Source organism: Lissotriton vulgaris, chromosome 6 (genome assembly GCF_964263255.1).
Source record: "Lissotriton vulgaris chromosome 6, aLisVul1.2, whole genome shotgun sequence".
NCBI lineage: Eukaryota > Metazoa > Chordata > Amphibia > Caudata > Salamandridae > Lissotriton > Lissotriton vulgaris.
This window is the reverse complement of record NC_141694.1, coordinates 8,275,758-8,293,710: the sequence shown is the minus strand read 5'-3', so window position 1 is coordinate 8,293,710 and position 17,953 is coordinate 8,275,758. Positions and strand designations below refer to the sequence as shown.

General features: G+C 51.4%; 1 protein-coding gene across 3 annotated transcripts in view; it reads right to left on the bottom strand.

Moving 5' to 3' along the window:
• The window catches only part of PPP2R5D (protein phosphatase 2 regulatory subunit B'delta), a 273,958-nt gene that overhangs the window by 88,911 nt on the left and 167,094 nt on the right, over window positions 1-17,953 (bottom strand). For all 3 annotated transcript variants that reach the window (XM_086925820.1, XM_086925821.1, XM_086925822.1), the window contains one exon: window positions 4,997-5,167. In XM_086925820.1, coding sequence (XP_086781946.1) covers window positions 4,997-5,167 — 171 coding nt within the window. The remainder of the gene's footprint in view (window positions 1-4,996; window positions 5,168-17,953) is intronic.

Sequence of the window (17,953 nt, the reverse complement as noted above, 5' to 3'; positions counted from 1 at the left end):
GTAGTTGTATCCACCTTCAGGCTAATGCCACATCTAAGGTGGGCTACCTGAAGTGGATATGATTTTTCAGAGATGGCCACCTTGGTGATGGCAAACTTGGGAACTCTGAGACACGGTTATGCCCACTTCCCACAGGAAGTGTTCATGTAGGGTGCATCGTGATCCCAGGGGTCAGTAGCCCATTGGCTACTACACTACACTGCCCTAAATCCAGTATTTTCCAGTTGAATTGCACCAAAGTCATCTCGTCCTGCTAGCTGTGGTGCCTCCCCCAGTCTGGGAGGACTGCCCGCCTTCAGCAAAGAACTAGGAGTCCCGTTGAGCAGAGGAAATGCTCTCCTGCATCTTGCAGCCAACCAAGAAGAACCATGAGAACTCCGGACCAGCCAAAATATGACACCGCCAAGCACCACTGCACCGAGTCTCCCAGTCGAAGTGGGCCAACAGTGTAAGCATGGCACCCAAGCCCTCAGAAGACAGTGAACTCTGACACCGCCTGCAGCCCCTTCAACTGGGAGTGCTCTTGGACGAAGAAACTCAACTTCTCAAAGACCCTATGCACCTGGCCCCCCCAGCCCGAGGAGAAGAGGATCACCGGTGTCCCCATGACCCCTAGCATCACAAGACTTGAACCCACTGTTGGTTTAGCCTGACTGGTCCTCCAGTCCAAACCTGCAGCCTCTTTACACAGACAAGTCCCCACGGACTACCATTGGGTACCAGATGCTGTAGTGCAACACTGCACCTAGCCGCCCTGGTGCAGCTAGAGGTGACCTGCTGGTGCTGCCTTGGACCCACACTCACCTTAAGTCCAGGATATTGGTCTCATAAGTCGCTATACTCTACGCGTATGCAGCCTCTGAAAAGTGTACTATCGACTTTTTTAAAGTATCTCTCTTGTAAAACGTACTGATCAGATTGGATTGATTCTGGTGCCTGAATATCCATACTAATATAATAAAGAGAGAGCCTAAACCTTTGAGGCGGGTAATCTCAGGAACCACAGCACCAATCACAACACCCAAGACAGCGTTGGAAAGGGTAGTTTCAGCAGAAGGACATAGGCTATGCAGACGCCCACCATATACATTTAAAAGGTAAAAGAACCGTGCCAGCAAAGTAGTCCCTTGTGGGCGTGTCTGCGTTGTGCTGTGGGCGTGTGCTGGGGGCGTGACAAACGCTGGGGGCATGTGGTACGGTCCGCCCTTCATGCCATGTCTCATATCGTGTGCTAATCCCACCCTGCTCCCTTTAAATACCCCTGCACCCCATAATCATAACCCACCCTTACTCCTTTAAATACCCCAACACCCTTAAACACTAACCCATCTTAACCCTATAAATATACCCTGTACCCCCAAACCTATCCCTAAACACTAAAAATACCCCTGTACCCCAAAACCCAAACGTAACCCCTAAAATACCACTGTACCCCAAAACCCAAACCTACCCCTGAACCCTAAAATACCACTGTACCCCAAAACCCAAACCTACCCCTGAACCCTAAAATACCACTGTACCCCAAACCTAGCCCTGAACCCTTAAAATACCCTTGTACCCCCAAACCTACACCTGAATCCTAAAAATACCCCTGTACCCCAAACCTACCCCTGAACCCTAAAACTCCTGTACCCCCAAACCTACCCCTGAACCCTAAAATACACCTGTACCCCAAAAGCCAAACCTAGCCCTGAACCCTAAAAATACCCCTGCACCCCAAAACCCAAACCTAGCCCTGAACCCTAAAAATACCCCTATACCCCCAAACCTAGCCCTGAACCCTAAAAACACCCCTGTACCCCAAAACCCATACCTATCCCTAAACCCTAAAACTACCCCTGTACCCCATAACCCAAAACTATATCTGAACCCTTAAAATACCCAAACAACCCAAAACATATACCTCAGTACCCCAAGATATATACCCCTATACCCATACTTACCATATCCAAACATTTAAAAAAAAAAAGATTTTACCATTCATGTATTTACTACTAAATTCGTTGTAAATGTATGCGTGGTAAAAGCATATTAAATGTAATACCATGCGTTATAATGGCATTGCGGAGTCATGGTACTTTGGTAATGAAAGTATGCGGAGTGATGGTATGCGAAAAAGAAAGTTGCGGAATAATGGGTGTTTACCCTCCCCGGTAAGTACATTGGTGGCACGGCGGCCCATACTCATATTTTTTCACCACCCATTTGATAAATGCACAGGTCTCTCTCATTGATGGCCAGCACCGACATACACTTTTAGACACACCTCCCGCCACAAGTTCTAGAATTGTGAACTTCAGAGCTGGGGAGCTACGTTCGAATCTCGGCATCAGCTCAACATCCTGTGATTCCAGGCAAATCGCTTTGTCTCCCCGTGTCTACCTCAAATGAATGTGTTCTTCTGTAATGTAAATTGTGCTCATGCCATGTTGTCGAGTTCGCGCTATATAATATTGCAAGGAAAAATAAAGTAGGGAAACTCGAGTTCACACACTACGGAACGCGCACTCTTAAGTGCATCAGCAGTGCACTGTGAATCGAAGCGTTTCACAGGCTTGTCACAGATAAGAAATGCTATCAAAACGAAATCCTACAAAACAATATACTACTGGCCGCAATTCATACCCGGACAACGTCGGGACGGGCTGCTAGTATATATATAAAGCTTTGTGTTTTTTTTTTATAAATTGGTGAGGATCTCAAGTCGTGTGTATCATTTATTGACTGCGAGCGCATTGGGCAGATATCCAACACCCCTCTGTGATAAGCCTAAGGCTGCTGGACAACTTTGGGATTGCTAGAGCGGCCTCTGTCCACTGGTAAGAGAATACCTGGACTCTTTACACAGCATATCTTTTTGGTATACTACATAAAGAGACAGCTTCCTACACCCGATCTTCCCTGATCTTTTTCAGGACGTGGGTTGGAGAGGTAGCGCGGGCAAGGCCTCCAAGTTCCCATGCACCACTGTAGGCGAAATGACTCTCCAAGGGAGAACTTTCTCGGAAACTCCAAGGCACGTTCTAGAACCTAGTGAAAAGATCCAGCAGGGTTCTCCCCATTGCTGGAAGACGTCCTGTACCACGTCTGGGTGTAGCTGCCATTTGTGATCAGCTAGACATTGGTGGCTGGGTTTGTGTACCCTAGCATTTAAAGATCTTGCCAGGTAGTGTACAACCAGGGAAATGCTCTGACGATTCAGCCACTTCCAGAGGTGCACAGCCGGCTGGGACACAGCTCAGGACCCCACTGTGCCCTGCTTGTTGCAGTACAACATGGCGTCTGTGAGAAACCGAAACAACCTTCTTACGGTGGGCAGGATGACCTTCACCATAACCAAATCACCTGCAACTCCAGCAAATGGATGTGCAGATGGTTCCGTGTCGGAGATCACAGTCTGCTGATCTCCACCTCTACCACATGGCCGCCCCAGTAGTGACGCGTCCCTCACCAGCATCCACTGTTGGATGAGTTAGGGAAAGGAGCACCACTGGTTGAATTGCGGTCGAGCAGACACCACTACAGATCTTTTGCAGTCCCCAGACATCCAACCGGTTTCTTTGGCTCTGTGCCAACCGAGACTTCAGATCCCACTGCGGAGCTTGCATGTACCATCTGGTATAGTCGGTGAGCGGGAGGAAGAAGGCTAGCTTGCCAAGAAGCCTCAGAGCTATCCGCGGACTCAAGACTGAGGCTGAAACTTCGGAATCATAGCACAAATGTCCGAGAGCGTCGGTCCAAGTAGGCCCCAAAAGCTCACCATATCCTTAAGCATAAGACACTGTCCTAAAATCAATATGTAAACACCTGCAGCATGTGTACCATTATTTTTCAATGTAAATCTCGGTACACCACCGCAAGTAATAACATAAAAAGACAGTCTATAAAACTGAGGGCAGTGTATTATTATTGGAGCCATTAAACTGTCTTCATGGCTAGTGGGGATCTTGTTCTTGTGTATGTCATATTGGTATATTGGTCCCTCCCCCATGGGTTGTAAATGGATCACACCGCGTCTAGAATAAAGCTTTTCCACAAGTGAGCACAGCAGGTAAAGTCCTCTTTGCGCAAACGTGTCTGTGCTCATTAGACTGACATTCATGTGATATAGAGAAATAGGTGTGTATCACAAACCCTTTGCAATAGATAACCCACAGAACAAGTTTAGATACAAATTTCAATGGGTTTGCCTAATTAGTCAACATCAGAGCGCCTGTAGGAGACACAAAAAGGGCGCGAGAGATTTGAACCGCTAGAATGTTTTGGCTCAGTTGAAACAATAGCAAATTGGTGAAAAACTCACCAAGTGAGGAGAAGCAGAGTGAAACTAAATAAAACTGCAGCGGCCTGCAGTGCTTAGAGGTATCTCTCACACATTGTTGGTTTCTCCTTTTGGGGGACGCTCCACCGTGACTGCGCCTTCCAGCACCGAGGGTCGCTGCAGCTGTATTTAGTTTCACTCCGCTTCTCCGCTCAGCAGCTGGCTCAGTAAATGTCTTGGCATTCCCTGGATGCTTGAGCTTATTTTGGTACGCTATCATCCTCTCGAGGTCATAGATATTAGGAGTCCTGATGATGGTCCAGTTATCAATAGCGATTGAAACACTGGCGACTAATTAAGCAAACCCAATGCAATTTGTATTTAGGCTTGTTCTCCGAGTGTCTATTAAGAAATCTTTGAGCTAAACAACTATTTTGCTAGATCATCTGTGTGTGTCACTCTTCTGAGCACCGAGCACTGGCACTTTTGCACCTCACTGTACAATGTGATTTATTGTGCAATAAAATCTGTAAATATACACGATCATCTAATCCTTAAAAATAACGACTATTTGATTTCAATGGCATTTTGTTATGAGGGATCCTTGTACTCTCTTCTTCAACTGGCACCCCAGATCCCTAGTGACCAACAACTTTCCTTTGTTTTTTAGTACTAGATTTGTGTGAAGCATGTAAACGTCCGCTCCCTCCCACAGGCGCTGCTGTGACAACGTACCTGGAAGTGAGGGCTGGAGACGCACTTGGAAAGCTGCCGAAAGAGGGGTTCCATGACCTTCACAAACTCGGAGGGCTCGATGACATCCAGGATCTCTTCCAGCTCGTTCAGGAACATCACCTCCTTGGGGCTGTGCGTCTTTGGCCAGAACTTTAGCAGGCCCCCTATGACCTACGGGGGAAGGAAGGAAGCAGCCGTCAGGCCAGGCACAGGAGTCCATACAGGTTACACTCACTTACATTTATTCATTAGTGATTTCACAACGCTACACACGGCAGATACATACTTTCCAGGCTTAACTGCTGTTAAGCACTTTCATTCTAAAGTACTAAGTCCTCTAGGCAGGTTTTAAATACAGTTGAGCCTCTAAGACCCGTAAGTGTAAACAAAGACAAGCGTCAGCACAAGGGATGAGGAAAAGTGAGTGAAATACAGAGTTAATTAGCCACAACTGTTTTACAAAATCATGTGTGTTCAAAGATATTGTACACCTTGAAGCTAAGCGGTTAGGTCTAGAATGCAGTTTAGCGTTCTTTTGAAACTGAAAAAGGGGTGTGTGTACGGAGGACGTGTAAACTGAGACCCTGCATCCCCCGCCCGTCCCCCTCCGCACTAGGTCTTTTCCCAGGATGGAAAGGGGCATTTTCCCGCAACAATTGGATGCCTTGCTCATGAAAGTGGTTTACTCTTTACCTTGTCCATTTTGGACCATCCAGGCCTCTCCTCTGTTGTGTACAGACTGTCTTCATGGTTGAGAAGGATTATATTACTTACCCAGTAAGCATCTGTTGGCATGTACAGCTGTAGATTCACATGCTTTGCATACTCCTGACATCTGGTGTTGGGTTTGGATGTTCGCAATATTTTTTTCTTCAAAGTCGTCTTTTCCAGTCACGAGGTAGGCGACTCCTCCTTTCGCTGATAGTGCGCGTCTTTTACAGTCACGACGTGAGATGACTCCTCCTTTCGCTGATAGTGCACAGGGCATTGACTTAATTGTTCAATTGTTTTCCCGCAAGAGGGTGAGAATGGAGTAGGTAAGTGTAGTGAAGAGATGTCCGTGTGTAGATAGTGTAAATAATGAGAACTGCGAGAACTGCAACAACTACAGGTGCCCGGGGAGGTGGGAGGGCCCATGGGAATCTACAGCTCCACATGCCAAGAACAGATACGTACTGGGTAACAATCCATTCGAAGCATGTGTGCTGTAGACACACATGCTTTGCATAACTATATAGAGTACCCTCCCAAAACGGTGGCGAACCTGTAGATGCTACAGTTGTCTGAAAAAGTGTCTTTAGCACAGCTTGGCCTACATTTGCCTGTTGTCGTGCTAATACATCCGCACAGTAGTGTTTGGTAAATGTGTGTGGTGTAGACCATGTTGCTGCTTTACAAGTGCCAGCTATGGGGATGTTACCTAAAAAGGCCGCAGAAGCCCCGATTTTGCAAGTGGAATGCGCTCTAGGGTGGATAGATAAAGTTTTTAGCTTTTGCATAGTATGTTTGAATGCACTTAACAATCCATCTTGAAATGCCAGATTCGGAGATAGGATTGCCCTTTTGAGTTGGTGTAAATGTGACAAACAGTTGCATTGTATTACGAAAATCTTTTGTCCTCCCGATAGAATACAGTAATGCTGTTCTGACATTAAGTGTGTGAAGAGCTCGTTCTGCTACAGAATCAGGTTGAGGGAAGAACACAGGTAACTCAACTAATTGGTTAAGATGAAAAGCAGAAACTTATTTAGGGAAGAATTTTGGGTTGATGCGAAGAACTACTCTATCTTTGCGAAGCTGAAATAAGGGTTCTATAAAGGTTAATGCCAGTAGCTCACCAACTCTCTTTAATAAGGTGATTGCAGTGAGGAAGGAAACCTTCCATGAAAGGAACTGTAAAGGACAATTGTGTAATGGTTCAAAGGGTGGACCCATGAGTACAATGCTGGGACTTCATACCAGTGCTGGAGGTACTCTGGGATGGTTTACTCTTTTTAAGCCTTCTGTAAAGGCTTTAGTCACAGGGACTTTGAACAAAGACAAATGCAGTCCCTTTTTGTATATAGTACATGGATCTCATGTCTGTGTGGACCAGGACAACCTTGTGTATGGGAGGAGACTGAAAAGCTTTGAGTGCTAGAAATGCTGCTCGAAGCTCCAAATAGTTGATGTGGAGACCTTTGTGCTCGTCGTCCCAGAGACTCTGAATTGTGTAATTTTGTAGATGGGCACCCCCAACCCGTGAGATGAGGCTGCCGTTCGCACGACCTGTGGAAAAGGGTTGATGAAAGGCCGCCATTTTGATACATTTTGTGTGTTCCACCACTACAGAGAGTGATGAGTGCGACTATCTACCAACACACGGGCCAGAAATAGGTAAGTATATTTTAACGATTCATAAACACCGAATTTTACCGATTCGGTATTTATGAATCGGTAAAATAGAAGGGGGGAGATGTAGGGAAAATCGGTAATTGAATTACTGATTCTGTAGGAATCAGTATTTACCGACCGATTCGGTAATGCCCATTGATTCCTATGGGCATTGAAGCCCATAGGAATCAATGGGCATTACCAAATCAACATTTACCGATTCGGTAAATACCGAATTTTGCAAGGGTGCAGGGGGTGTCACTTTGACACCCTCTAGCACCCCGATTTAAGGCATGTGTGACATGTGGCACACAGACATGCCCTAAGGGCATGTCCGTCTGTCACATGCCATAGGTGTGCATGCACACCTGGAATCGGTATTTTACCACCCAATTGGATTGGGTGGTAAAATACCAATTCGGTAAGGCCTGTGGGACTCAAGAGTCCCACCTACATTTCAAAATTACCAAATCGGTAAAAATACCGATTCGGTATTTTACCGAATCGGTAAATTTACTGATTCTGTAAATTTACCGAATCGGTAAAATAGGCCACCTACATCTAGAATAGCCATTTACCGGTCGGTAACGGCCGAATCTGCCGTTACCGGTCGGTAAATGTCTACCTACATCTGGCTCTAGATCTGTTAATTGACCCTGTGACTGACGTGTTACGCATTCCTGTAGAGGAAGTATATGTAATCTGCATGAGGCACTTTTGCGATGCAGGACGCCATCATTCCTAACTGTTGCATACGTTTTGGCTGTTAACACCTTAGCTGCGTGTAAACATTTCTCCCCAGTGCTGCGCTGTCTATTAGAACTAGTGCTGAATGGACGTTCAATGGTCGTGCGCAGCACTGGGGAGGTAGCGCTGCTGACGACCATTGGCCGTCAGCAGCACTTAAGGGGTTAAGGTTTGATTGGCTTGAAACCGTAATAACAGTTTGAATATGCGAATTCTGGCTGCACTGGGAGAGGCTAGAGCCGATTGAGTGTTTTGAATCGCTCCTAGATAAGACCATCTCTGTAGAATGTAGGTGAGACTTTTGCATGTTGACCATGAAACCCAATTAGTAGAGAAGGTGTAGCGTGGTCTGAGTGTGTTCTAGAAACTTCTTGTGTGTGCTGGCTTTAATGACCCAGTCATCTAAGTATAGGTAGACGCACATTTGTTGTCTTCTGAGATTAGCTGTTACTACTGCTAGGCATTTTGTGAACACTCTGGGAGCAGTAGTTACTCCGAATGGCAGTACTTTGACCTGATAGTGTTTGCCTGCGATCACAAACATGAAATATTTGAGATGAGCTGGATGCACCGGAATGTGAAAGTATGCTTTTTTAAAGTCTAGTGTGGACATGAAATCACCTTGTTGTAGAAGTGGAAGCACCTGTTGGAACGTTACCATATGGAAGTTTTCTGACAGTATGGACAGGTTTAACACTCAGATGTAAAATTCATCTTAAGAAGGCATTCTGTTCGGGGATTAGAAAGAGAGAGTACACCCCTGAACAATGGTACAGTAAGGGAACTGGTTCCATGGCTCCCTTTTCTAAAGGTTTGCACATCTTATTCGAGTAACTGTAAGGGGTCGGACGACAGCTTGTAAATGCGAGGTGGGATGTTTGGAGGATTGGTGGTGAGCTCCAGGCAATAACCATGTCTGATGAGATTCATCACCCATTTGTCGGTTGTTATGATTGTCAATTGGGGAGAAATAGTTGAGGTCTTCTCCTGGCAGGTGTTAAATAATCGGGGGGAATGTTGGCAAGTCACGTGCTGTGGCACCTCGACCCCTACCTTTGGAATTGCTTCCTTTATATCCTCCTCAATAAAGTCCTCTACAGCGAGTGTTGCCTTTATACGAGGAAGCATCTGATCCTGAAGATGTGGTCTTAGACCCTCCTCTGTAAAAGGCGCGGTGAAAGAAGTCTCTATTAGATGGGGACTGGAGTCTGTGTCCTTTTTCATTTCTAAAGACTGGTCGACGTCAGGACCAAACAGGTGTTCTTTGTCAAAAGGGGCGTTTAAAATGGACAGCTGAACTTCAGGTTTAAACCCCGGAATCCTAAGCCATGCATGCCTCCTTAGGAGAATGCTGGTATTGATCGCCCTAGCCGAGGTGTTAGCAGCATCTAAAGCACATCTGATAGAAGTGTTAGAAAGGAGTTTTCCCTCTTGAACTAACTCTTGTGCCTTGCTTTTATGTGCATCGGGGATCCATCTCATCCCAGTATGCTCTATCGTACCTAGCTGGTAGGCCCTGTGAGTTTACGATGAGCCACTGCTTAGCAGCTTGGGCAGCTACTCATCTCCCTGGGGCATCAAAAAGCTTAGATGCCATGTCTGGGGGAGGTGCATCCCCAGAGGTTTGCGAATAAGCTCTTTTGCAAGCATTGGGCACGATTAGGGAGTCGAGGGGTAATCATCCTTTGATAAATACAGGATCTGATGGTGAGTGTTTATATTTTTCATCGACTCTGGGAGTTAAAACACATGCTCGCACCGGGTCTTTGAAGATGCCATCTGCATGCCTCATCGTGCCCTTTAGCACAGGGAGTGTGTGACTTGACCTGTGTGTGGACCCAAGTGTTTCAAATAAAAAAGTCTTCTTCTAAGAACTCTTTATGTAATGCCACCCAATGATATTCTGCTGCTCTAGCAATAAATTCTTGATAAGCCACATTATCGTCCGGTGGTGATGGCTTCACAGGGTAAAGGCCTGGGTCAGTATCACGTGGTGGGTCAATGGTGTGATCATTCCATCGGTCTGCGGGCAAATGAGTGTCTTCTTTATCATCCTCCCCTTCTGGCTGAGTATGTGGAGATCCTGGAGGTGTTTTGAGTAAGGGATCTTGAATTGGCAAATGTGGAGAAGATGGTGGAGGGGATTGCGGGGCAGGATAAGCAGGGCTGGTAACCATGTGCTTTTTCCTCTTCAGAGGGATTTTGTCTGCAAGGTCCTCTGAAGGAAGTTTGCGTTTGACTGGTGTTTTGGTAGAAATATGTCCTGTATCAGGATGGATATACATTTTCTTGCTGTTTAGGATCCAATTTAGCCTTGAGAATGTCTAAAATTGGTTCGGGAGGATCGGAGAGGCTCTCTTCTGATTTCAACACCAGATTAGTTTTGCTTTCGAGAGCAGGTGGTTTAGGCGCGGAAGCATGTTATTCTTTTGGAGCGGAGTGTTTCGGCTCCAAACATGATCTGTCCTTCTAATGGGAAGGTTTTGGATCCAAAGATGATTTTACCCAACTTGGTCCCGAGCCAGAAGGCTTGACTATTTGTTTTGGTGCCAAGCCAGAAGGTGGGGAGTCGTAAACATGGTCTTGGTGCCGGCCTTGGCCAGAAGGCAGAGGCCTTATGTTTTTTGGAAACAGTTTTGGGGGGCAAGGGTTCTTCGGTACGCACGGCACCCTGTCCAGGAGGCATATCTTTGTAATACAAGTCGATCAAGTTTAGAATCCGACTCTGGGATGGAGATAGCCTCTTCTTCTACAGCCGATGCTTCGACCTCTTCGAGCTTGGAATCTTCGCCGAAGATGTCCGGAGTGTGTTGAATTCTTTGGTGTTGCATTTCACATCGTCGAGCCCGACAATCACGTAGAGTTTTTCGACCAAACGACTTACAGGCGTGGTAGTCTTCCTCCTTGTGCTTCGGTGATAGGCACAAGTTACAAACTTGATGAAGGTCGGCGCGAGGGTACTTGGCGCAGCACTGAGGGCAGAATCGGAATGGAGTTCTCTCCACCCGGTGGAAGCATGGGCTAACAAGGCGAGGCCTGGGGGCCACCGCCGATACTTCCGACCGACTGAAGATAGAGAACAGGGAAAAGCGTTAGAAAACAATACTGTCAAGGGTAGAGTGGATTGAGCACCGAGGGGGAACTCGAAGAACGGTTTAGAAACGGAACAATCTAACAATGGAGTCGACACCCATGCACACTATCACCAAAAGGAGGAGTCACCTTACCTCGTGACTGGAAAGACTTCTTTGAAGAAAAACAACTTGCAAACATCTGGTCCAAACACTAGATGGCAGGAGTATGCAAATCATGTGTATCTACAGCACACATGTCTCAAACAGGTTTGTTGGTTTAACCTGAGGGTGTGTGGAGAGGAGCTCTAGCTGTAAATTAGGGTTCGACAATGGACGATGAAAGACACGGCTGTGAGATGCGCTTGTATGCATTTCATATGAAGAAATGGGTGTCTGGATTTAGCTGAGGCTTGTCTGTGGTTTGGACCAGTCTCATTTTAGGGCAGAAAATCCCTCTCCACTGAGGGAACAAAATGGAGGCCAAGCAAGAGACAGTGAGGACAGCCCCTTTCTGTCATGGTCTGTTGTAGGAGGTAGCCATCTAGCCAAGAGTCCCCTCTGCAGTGAGCATGTGCTGCGGTACCTGGCTAAGGCTGGGATCACCCTCTGATATCCCACTCATACCACAACCCCACCTCTTACCCCACCCCATTCCCCTAGCCAAGAGTCCCCTCTACAGTGAGCATGCTCCGTAGGTACCTGGCCGAGGTGGGGGCCACTTTCCGATATCCCACTCATACCACAACCCCAGGTCTTATCCCACCCCAATGGGACCACTGTGTTATGGTTTGGGATTACTGTGTTGGTGCGAGCAGGCCTCTCATGGGTATAACATCAAGGCAGAAGCGGCCGTCATGGTCATGGTCTCTTGTCTAGAGAACGAAGGATGTCTGTGCTCTATCGCAGTACCAGGCCTTGGCTGTCTCATATCCCACATGCAATCTGCAAGGCAGAGCTGCCTGTGTTGGGGCTTTGTGCTCTTATGGAGTCTTACTGGATAGTATTCAGTACTGATCATCGTCTACTAGTGTGCGGTTTAAAAATACAGAATATGTTCTTCAAGAGACCCACTGTGTGTTTATCCCCGTAGGTAGATTTATGCTTCCGGACACAGTTTAAGGGAAACTCTTGGAGGTCAGGTTCCCAGTGAGCTCAAGGGAGGGTTGTGTAGCGCAGGCGTCCATCAGTCAGGGAGTCTAGGCGCTGTGTCCAGTGCCCTCAAGGGAGGGTTGTGTAGGGCAGGCATCCATCAGTCAGGGAGTCTAGGCGCTGTGTTCAGTGCCCTCAAGGGAGGGTTGTGTAGCGCAGGCGTCCATCGCACAGGGAGTCTAGGCGCTGTGTCCAGTGCCCTCAAGGGAGGGTTGTGTAGGGCAGGCATCCATCAGTCAGGGAGTCTAGGCGCTGTGTCCAGTGCCCTCAAGGGAGGGTTGTGTAGTGCAGGCGTCCATCGCACAGGGAGTCTAGGCGCTGTGTCCAGTGCCCTCAAGGGAGGGTTGCGTAGCGCAGGCATCCATCAGTCAGGGAGTCTAGGCGCTGTGTCCAGTGCCCTCAAAGGAGGGTTGTGTAGTGCAGGCATCCATCAGTCAGGGAGTCTAGGCGCTGTGTCCAGTGCCCTCAAGGGAGGGTTGTGTAGCGCAGGCATCCATCGCACAGGGAGTCTAGGCGCTGTGTCCAGTGCCCTCAAGGGAGGGTTGCGCAGCGCAGGCATCCATCGCACAGGGAGTCTAGGCGCTGTGTCCAGTGCCCTCAAGGGAGGGTTGCGTAGCGCAGGCGTCCATCGCACAGGGAGTCTAGGCGCTGTGTCCAGTGCCCTCAAGGGAGGGTTGTGTAGCGCAGGCGTCCATCGCACAGGGAGTCTAGGCGCTGTGTCCAGTGCCTTCAAGGGAGGGTTGTGTAGTGCAGGCATCCATCAGTCAGGGAGTCTAGGCGCTGTGTCCAGTGCCCTCAAGGGAGGGTTGTGTAGCGCAGGCATCCATCAGTCAGGGAGTCTAGGCGCTGTGTCCAGTGCCCTCAAGGGAGGGTTGTGTAGTGCAGGCGTCCATCAGTCAGGGAGTCTAGGCGCTGTGTCCAGTGCCCTCAAGGGAGGGTTGTGTAGCACAGGCATCCATCAGTCAAGGAGTCTAGGCGCTGTGTTCAGTGCCCTCAAGGGAGGGTTGTGTAGCGCAGGCGTCCATCAGTCAGGGAGTCTAGGCGCTGTGTCCAGTGCCCTCAAGGGAGGGTTGTGTAGTGCAGGCATCCATCAGTCAGGGAGTCTAGGCGCTGTGTCCAGTGCCCTCAAGGGAGGGTTGTGTAGCGCAGGCATCCGTTGCTCAAGGAGTCTAGGCGCTGTGTCCAGTGCCCTCAAGGGAGGGTTGCGCAGCGCAGGCGTCCATCGCACAGGGAGTCTAGGCACTGTGCCCAGTGCCCTCAAGGGAGGGTTGCGCAGCGCAGGCGTCCATCGCACAGGGAGTCTAGGCGCTGTGTCCAGTGCCCTCAAGGGAGGGTTGTGTAGCGCAGGCATCCATCAGTCAAGGAGTCTAGGCGCTGTGTTCAGTGCCCTCAAGGGAGGGTTGTGTAGGGCAGGCATCCATCAGTCAGACAGTCTCGGCGCTGTGTCCAGTGCCCTCAAGGGAGTGTTGTGTAGCGCAGGCATCCATCAGTCAGGGAGTCTAGGCGCTGTGTCCAGTGCCCTTAAGGGAGGGTTGTGTAGCGCAGGCGTCCATCAGTCAGGGAGTCTAGGCGCTGTGTCCAGTGCCCTTAAGGGAGGGTTGTGTAGCGCAGGCGTCCATCGTACAGGGAGTCTAGGCGCTGTGTCCAGTGCCCTCAAGGGAGGGTTGCGCAGCGCAGGCGTCCATCGCATAGGGAGTCTAGGCGCTGTGTCCAGTGCCCTCAAGGGAGGGTTGTGTAGCGCAGGCATCCATCAGTCAAGGAGTCTAGGCGCTGTGTTCAGTGCCCTCAAGGGAGGGTTGTGTAGTGCAGGCATCCATCAGTCAGACAGTCTCGGCGCTGTGTCCAGTGCCCTCAAGGGAGTGTTGTGTAGCACAGGCATCCATCAGTCAAGGAGTCTAGGCGCTGTGTCCAGTGCCCTCAAGGGAGGGTTGTGTAGGGCAGGCATCCATCAGTCAGGGAGTCTAGGCGCTGTGTCCAGTGCCCTCAAGGGAGGGTTGTGTAGGGCAGGCATCCATCAGTCAGGGAGTCTAGGCGCTGTGTCCAGTGCCCTTAAGGGAGGGTTGTGTAGCGCAGGCGTCCATCAGTCAGGGAGTCTAGGCGCTGTGTCCAGTGCCCTTAAGGGAGGGTTGTGTAGCGCAGGCGTCCATCGCACAGGGAGTCTAGGCGCTGTGTCCAGTGCCCTCAAGGGAGGGTTGCGCAGCGCAGGCGTCCATCGTACAGGGAGTCTAGGCGCTGTGTCCAGTGCCCTCAAGGGAGGGTTGTGTAGCACAGGCATCCATCAGTCAAGGAGTCTAGGCGCTGTGTTCAGTGCCCTCAAGGGAGGGTTGTGTAGCGCAGGCGTCCATCAGTCAGGGAGTCTAGGCGCTGTGTCCAGTGCCCTCAAGGGAGGGTTGTGTAGTGCAGGCATCCATCAGTCAGGGAGTCTAGGCGCTGTGTCCAGTGCCCTCAAGGGAGGGTTGTGTAGTGCAGGCATCCATCAGTCAGGGAGTCTAGGCGCTGTGTCCAGTGCCCTCAAGGGAGGGTTGTGTAGTGCAGGCATCCATCGCACAGGGAGTCTAGGCGCTGTGTCCAGTGCCCTCAAGGGAGGGTTGCGCAGCGCAGGCATCCATCGCACAGGGAGTCTAGGCGCTGTGTCCAGTGCCCTCAAGGGAGGGTTGCGTAGCGCAGGCATCCATCAGTCAGGGAGTCTAGGCGCTGTGTCCAGTGCCCTCAAGGGAGGGTTGTGTAGCGCAGGCGTCCATCGCACAGGGAGTCTAGGCGCTGTGTCCAGTGCCCTCAAGGGAGGGTTGTGTAGCGCAGGCGTCCATCGCACAGGGAGTCTAGGCGCTGTGTCCAGTGCCCTCAAGGGAGGGTTGTGTAGTGCAGGCGTCCATCAGTCAGGGAGTCTAGGCGCTGTGTCCAGTGCCCTCAAGGGAGGGTTGTGTAGTGCAGGCGTCCATCAGTCAGGGAGTCTAGGCGCTGTGTCCAGTGCCCTCAAGGGAGGGGTTGCGCAGCGCAGGCGTCCATCGCACAGGGAGTCTAGGCGCTGTGTCCAGTGCCCTCAAGGGAGGGTTGTGTAGCGCAGGCATCCGTCGCTCAAGGAGTCTAGGCGCTGTGTCCAGTGCCCTCAAGGGAGGGTTGTGTAGGGCAGGCGCCCATCGCACAGGGAGTCTAGGCGCTGTGTCCAGTGCCCTCAAGGGAGGGTTGTGTAGTGCAGGCGTCCATCGCACAGGGAGTCTAGGCGCTGTGTCCAGTGCCCTCAAGGGAGGGTTGTGTAGGGCAGGCGTCCATCAGTCAGGGAGTCTAGGCGCTGTGTCCAGTGCCCTCAAGGGAGGGTTGTGTAGTGCAGGCGTCCATCAGTCAGGGAGTCTAGGCGCTGTGTCCAGTGCCCTCAAGGGAGGGGTTGCGCAGCGCAGGCGTCCATCGCACAGGGAGTCTAGGCGCTGTGTCCAGTGCCCTCAAGGGAGGGTTGTGTAGTGCAGGCGTCCATCGCACAGGGAGTCTAGGCGCTGTGTCCAGTGCCCTCAAGGGAGGGTTGTGTAGGGCAGGCATCCATCAGTCAGGGAGTCTAGGCGCTGTGTCCAGTGCCCTCAAGGGAGGGTTGTGTAGTGCAGGCATCCATCAGTCAGGGAGTCTAGGCGCTGTGTCCAGTGCCCTCAAGGGAGGGTTGTGTAGCGCAGGCATCCATCGCACAGGGAGTCTAGGCGCTGTGTCCAGTGCCCTCAAGGGAGGGTTGCGCAGCGCAGGCGTCCATCGCACAGGGAGTCTAGGCGCTGTGTCCAGTGCCCTCAAGGGAGGGTTGTGTAGCGCAGGCATCCGTTGCTCAAGGAGTCTAGGCGCTGTGTCCAGTGCCCTCAAGGGAGGGTTGTGTAGTGCAGGCATCCATCGCACAGGGAGTCTAGGCGCTGTGTCCAGTGCCCTCAAGGGAGGGTTGTGTAGGGCAGGCATCCGTTGCTCAAGGAGTCTAGGCGCTGTGTCCAGTGCCCTCAAGGGAGGGTTGTGTAGGGCAGGCATCCATCAGTCAGGGAGTCTAGGCGCTGTGTCCAGTGCCCTCAAGGGAGGGTTGTGTAGTGCAGGCATCCATCGCACAGGGAGTCTAGGCGCTGTGTCCAGTGCCTTCAAGGGAGGGTTGTGTAGGGCAGGCATCCGTTGCTCAAGGAGTCTAGGCGCTGTGTCCAGTGCCCTCAAGGGAGGGTTGTGTAGTGCAGGCATCCATCGCACAGGGAGTCTAGGCGCTGTGTCCAGTGCCCTCAAGGGAGGGTTGTGTAGCGCAGGCGTCCATCGCACAGGGAGTCTAGGCGCTGTGTCCAGTGCCCTCAAGGGAGGGTTGTGTAGTGCAGGCGTCCATCGCACAGGGAGTCTAGGCGCTGAGTCCACTGCCCTCAAGGGAGGGTTGTGTAGTGCAGGCGTCCATCGCACAGGGAGTCTAGGCGCTGTGTCCAGTGCCCTCAAGGGAGGGTTGTGTAGGGCAGGCATCCATCAGTCAGGGAGTCTAGGCGCTGTGTCCAGTGCCCTCAAGGGAGGGTTGTGTAGTGCAGGCATCCATCAGTCAGGGAGTCTAGGCGCTGTGTCCAGTGCCCTCAAGGGAGGGTTGCGCAGCGCAGGCGTCCATCGCACAGGGAGTCTAGGCGCTGTGTCCAGTGCCCTCAAGGGAGGGTTGCGCAGCGCAGGCGTCCATCGCACAGGGAGTCTAGGCGCTGTGTCCAGTGCCCTCAAGGGAGGGTTGTGTAGCGCAGGCGTCCATCGCACAGGGAGTCTAGGCGCTGTGTCCAGTGCCCTCAAGGGAGGGTTGTGTAGGGCAGGCATCCATCGCACAGGGAGTCTAGGCGCTGTGTCCAGTGCCCTCAAGGGAGGGTTGTGTAGTGCAGGCATCCATCAGTCAGGGAGTCTAGGCGCTGTGTCCAGTGCCCTCAAGGGAGGGTTGTGTAGCGCAGGCGTCCATCGCACAGGGAGTCTAGGCGCTGTGTCCAGTGCCCTCAAGGGAGGGTTGTGTAGTGCAGGCATCCATCAGTCAGGGAGTCTAGGCGCTGTGTCCAGTGCCCTCAAGGGAGGGTTGCGCAGCGCAGGCGTCCATCGCACAGGGAGTCTAGGCGCTGTGTCCAGTGCCCTCAAGGGAGGGTTGCGCAGCGCAGGCGTCCATCGCACAGGGAGTCTAGGCGCTGTGTCCAGTGCCCTCAAGGGAGGGTTGTGTAGCGCAGGCGTCCATCGCACAGGGAGTCTAGGCGCTGTGTCCAGTGCCCTCAAGGGAGGGTTGTGTAGGGCAGGCATCCATCGCACAGGGAGTCTAGGCGCTGTGTCCAGTGCCCTCAAGGGAGGGTTGTGTAGTGCAGGCATCCATCGCACAGGGAGTCTAGGCGCTGTGTCCAGTGCCCTCAAGGGAGGGTTGTGTAGCGCAGGCATCCGTTGCTCAAGGAGTCTAGGCGCTGTGTCCAGTGCCCTCAAGGGAGGGTTGTGTAGGGCAGGCATCCGTTGCTCAAGGAGTCTAGGCGCTGTGTCCAGTGCCCTCAAGGGAGGGTTGTGTAGGGCAGGCATCCATCAGTCAGGGAGTCTAGGCGCTGTGTCCAGTGCCCTCAAGGGAGGGTTGTGTAGTGCAGGCATCCATCGCACAGGGAGTCTAGGCGCTGTGTCCAGTGCC